The sequence below is a fragment of the Euphorbia lathyris genome, chromosome 3, assembly GCF_963576675.1.
Source record: "Euphorbia lathyris chromosome 3, ddEupLath1.1, whole genome shotgun sequence".
NCBI classification, from domain to species: domain Eukaryota; kingdom Viridiplantae; phylum Streptophyta; class Magnoliopsida; order Malpighiales; family Euphorbiaceae; genus Euphorbia; species Euphorbia lathyris.
Window position 1 is genome coordinate 33,547,449 of NC_088912.1, and position 4,358 is coordinate 33,551,806.

Sequence of the window (4,358 nt, forward strand, 5' to 3'; positions counted from 1 at the left end):
AAGATACTAAACATAATGAGTTAAAATGTTAATATCATAATAATAATTTCATATAATATAAATATATCATGTTTAAAAAATAATTATGTACTAAAAATGTCATTGGTTGAGATCTAAACTTAACCGGCAAGAAATTCTCATCTTCTTTTAACTTTTAGCTAGAAGATAAGCCACTTATTTGCTTTGCTTTGTTTTTTCTTTGTTTATAAATCTTGATTGATCTATTATGGTAAATTTGATAATTTCTTCTTTATTTGTAGTTTTTTATTCTTTTTTCATTTATGGGTGGTTGTGGTATGTCTCCCTGTATGGATCTTATCATATTTTCCTTACAGAAAAGTTTTGTCTATCATCACATAGATTTGGCTCATTGAAAGACATGAAGTTATTCCTGATGAAAAAGACTATGAAGTCGATTCTGAGTGGGGTGTGTTTCTCGTCGTTGTATCAAAAACAGTTTCAAACACTTTCTATTATTGTTCTATAATATTGAAGATGTAGATTCAAACTTCTCTATTATACTTCTGGATTGTAATTTTTTAATTACTTATATCAAGATATAATATTTTTATATGAATAAAACAATTATATTTCTTCTAAAAAAAATTATATAATTATACTACTAATAATATATTAGTAACGTTCTTTAATACTTTCGCTATCTCATGAATATATGCAAAAATGCATTTATATCCTGAATAAAAAATATTACTTTCTATGTTTTTGTTCTAGCTCTTGGCATAAGAATTAAGATTGACTTTAATACTTAATGAAAATAACTTTGCTACCCTAATTAAAATGATTTTGGCTACTAAACTTTAGATAAATGTACCGAAGAGTCACAAAAACGTTGGAGGTGGTGATAAATCAATGTTCTTTTATATAGATTGACTCAAAAGTGTGCAATATGTAACCTTATGTGCTCTTCCACTCAAAACTTTCTCAAACCGTTTCAATTCTTCATCAATTTCATCAGTTGATCTTTTTGTTGATTGGATTTTCTTCTCTTTCGAGTTGCAGTTTTCTATTTCAGAAAGAAAAAAAAAAGACTGTCTTCATTTTTCCTCCTTGTACCGTTGTGTTTTTTTATTTTTCTTCTTCTTTGTTCAATAAGTTTATTTTAGTTGGATTGCATATATTTTACCGGATCTCTTAATCCGCTTGAATTGCATCTATTGTTTATTATCTTTTCATTGTAACATTTTCTGTTTTAGCAAGAACAGAAATGGTAGATCTTATGCGTAGATCACTACATCTACGTGGTTACAAAAGAAATGACTTAATCCAAAGATTCAGAAGAGTTTAAATGCTGAAGATTGGGCCAGGAGTTTCAAGAAATATAAGTTTCATCTATTGTTGGTTTTACTTGTACCTTTAATGGTTTATTTTACTCTTTATACTTTTTTTCCTACATTTATGGATTTTGTACTAGGCATAATCTGTAATTATTTAAGATTGTATTTCTTACTTTTCTTGTTGTACTTGCTGTTTTCTTATAATGACGTAAAAATTTTCATAAAAAAAAGTGTGTGCAATATGTAAAAGTAAATTTAAATAAAGATAAATTTAGTGGAAAAAATCAATTTATTTGTATAAATTAACATGTATATGACATATATTATAAAATAATTTTTTTTTATCCAAAAGTGTTTTTTGAAAAATAAAGTGTTTTAATGAGTAAAACATTTAATATATTCTATATTAAATAATTTAAACTATAATAAATTGGGGTGTGGTGGGAAAGTGATGGTTATTTGTAAGCTTAATATATCTCCATGTTACTTGTCCAAAATTTCAATTTAAATGACTCTTTATTCTTGTCTTGCATGCAATAAGTTTTTATTTTTATCTAATTGGATTTAATAACTCAAAAACTTTAATTTTTCCGCGAACTTTTAAAAATTTCTAATTAACATTTTTTTTACATATGGCGAAAAATATCTCTTATTTTAAACATTCAATAAATTCTATTGAGAAATATGATTATAGTATGAAAGTGATTATTATTTATAATTAAAAGATGAGTTAGTATACTTAGTGGGATAATCAGACAAAAGTATTTTTACATATGGAATAAAGGGAGTATCAATTTATAATGTGTTTAAAAGAAAATACTAATAAAAGCTTAAAAATTAAACTCGTTTCAACTCATAAACCTGTATTTGGGTTTACGGTGTTCATCGGTTGAATTATTCGGATGATAGGTTTTTATCGGTTGTGAACCAATTTAATATTTTATGTTTCTCGGAAAGGATTTACTATAAGATCCGATTGAACTGGGTTGATCGGTTCGGGTTTGATAACCATAACCATAACCATGCTCCTTATAAGAAGTGTTTCATTTCATGATTTCCATCCTAACAAAGTTGACTCCTATACTTAAACACAAGACAGACAGACACACTTACACACCCCATTTTCCTCTCTCCCTCTCCTTCTTCTCTCTTCTTCATTACCTTCTTCCTTTCCTCTTTCTTTCTCTCTTTCTCTCATTAATGGATTTGATCTTATCAATGTATGCATTCTTCATCTTCTATCTCCTCTTCTTAATCTGGAGATGGATAGATGGAAAAAGAGACAAAGAATGCTACATTCTCGATTACGAATGTTACAAACCCTCCGATGATCGGAAACTCGACACAGAGTTCTGCGGCGAAGTTATCAAACGGAACAAGGTTCTCGGTTTAAACGAGTACAAGTTTCTGTTAAAAGCCATAGTTAGTTCCGGCCTCGGAGAACAAACATACGCTCCAAAAATGGTGTTTGAAGGCCGAGAAGAGAATCCAACATTTGAAGATGCCATCACAGAGATGGATGATTTCTTCGCAGATAGCATTGAAAAACTCCTAAAAAGGTCAGGAATCTCCCCTCAAGAAATCGATGTTCTTATAGTGAATATATCAATGTTATCTGCAGTTCCTTCTCTATGTTCTAGAATCGTAAATCGTTACAAAATGAGAGAAGATATCAAGAGCTTTAATCTAACAGGAATGGGCTGTAGTGCTAGTCTTATATCAATCAACATTGCTCAAAACATTTTCAAAACTCGGAAGAATGTTTACGCACTTGTTGTAACTTCCGAATCTTTGAGTCCAAATTGGTACGCAGGCAACGACAGATCCATGATCCTCGCCAACTGTTTATTCCGATCCGGCGGATGCACAATGCTCTTGACAAACAAAAGAGCATTAAAACACAAAGCAATGTTCAAATTAAAATGCCTAGTCCGAACACATCACGGCGGCCGGGATGATTCTTACAACTGCTGTATCCAAAGAGAAGACGAGAGCGGCCGCCTAGGGTTTCATTTGGGGAAAAATCTCCCAAAAGCCGCAACAAGAGCATTCGTCGACAATCTCCGAGAAATCTCGCCGAAGATCCTGCCGATAAGAGAACTAGTGAGGTTTCTCGCTGTTACATTTATACGTAAATGGAGTCAAACGAAAGTCGGAGGAGGGCGGCCGGTGATAAATTTCCGGACCGGAGTGGACCATTTCTGCATCCACACCGGTGGAAAAGCTGTAATAGATGGAATCGGGATGAATTTGGAATTGAGTGAGTATGAATTAGAACCGGCGAGAATGACATTGCATAGATTTGGGAACACATCGGCGAGTAGTTTATGGTATGTGTTAGGGTATATGGTGGCGAAGAGGAGGTTGAAGAAAGGAGATAGAGTATTGATGATAAGTTTTGGTGCAGGATTTAAATGTAACAGCTGTTTATGGGAAGTGGTAAGAGATTTAGAGGAGGAATCAAATAATGCTTGGAGAGAATGCATTGATAGCTATCCACCAAATTCATTGGCCAATCCATTCATGGAGAAGTTTGGGTGGATTAATAATGAAGATGAGAGTACCTTTGTTCTACCCCCTTAAAGAATTTTTATTTTTATTTTTATTTTTTTTAATATTTTTTATTATTTGTTGAATTAATACTTACTCCTATCTTGATATTTTTACATTTGAATTTGAATTTGAATTTGTAAACTACTACTACTTGATTACTTGGTAGTGGTTATTATTGTTGAATCCCTTTGTGGATTTCATAACCCAATAAGATTTTACTTCCAATTAATATCATGTTTGCTTAATTATTCTATTGGGTGTGGGCTGTCTGTCTTTCTATTTCATTTTTTTACTAATTTTTTTTAAATATTTTTTTTATGGAATTTTTCATATATTTTTTTTTATAGTGTGATATTGGTATGTTAGCTTTTGTAGTGGTTGTCGAGTTGAATTTTTGCATGTTGATGTTCGGTTCCTTAGAAAATTGACAAGTTCAAATTCAAACTCGACCTTAAAATTATGTTTATGAGCTGCTCGGGAGCAGTTTGTTTATTTGTTCACGAGTTCGTG

General features: G+C 31.3%; 1 protein-coding gene across 1 annotated transcript; it reads left to right on the forward strand.

Annotated features, from left to right (window-relative positions):
- Positions 1-2,376: 2,376 nt before the first annotated feature.
- LOC136221831 (3-ketoacyl-CoA synthase 12-like) lies at positions 2,377-4,088 on the forward strand. The gene has a single exon (XM_066009282.1). The coding sequence runs from the start codon at positions 2,496-2,498 to the stop codon at positions 3,876-3,878; it is 1,383 nt and encodes a 460-aa protein (XP_065865354.1). The 5' UTR covers positions 2,377-2,495; the 3' UTR covers positions 3,879-4,088.
- The last annotated feature ends 270 nt before the right edge of the window (positions 4,089-4,358 follow it).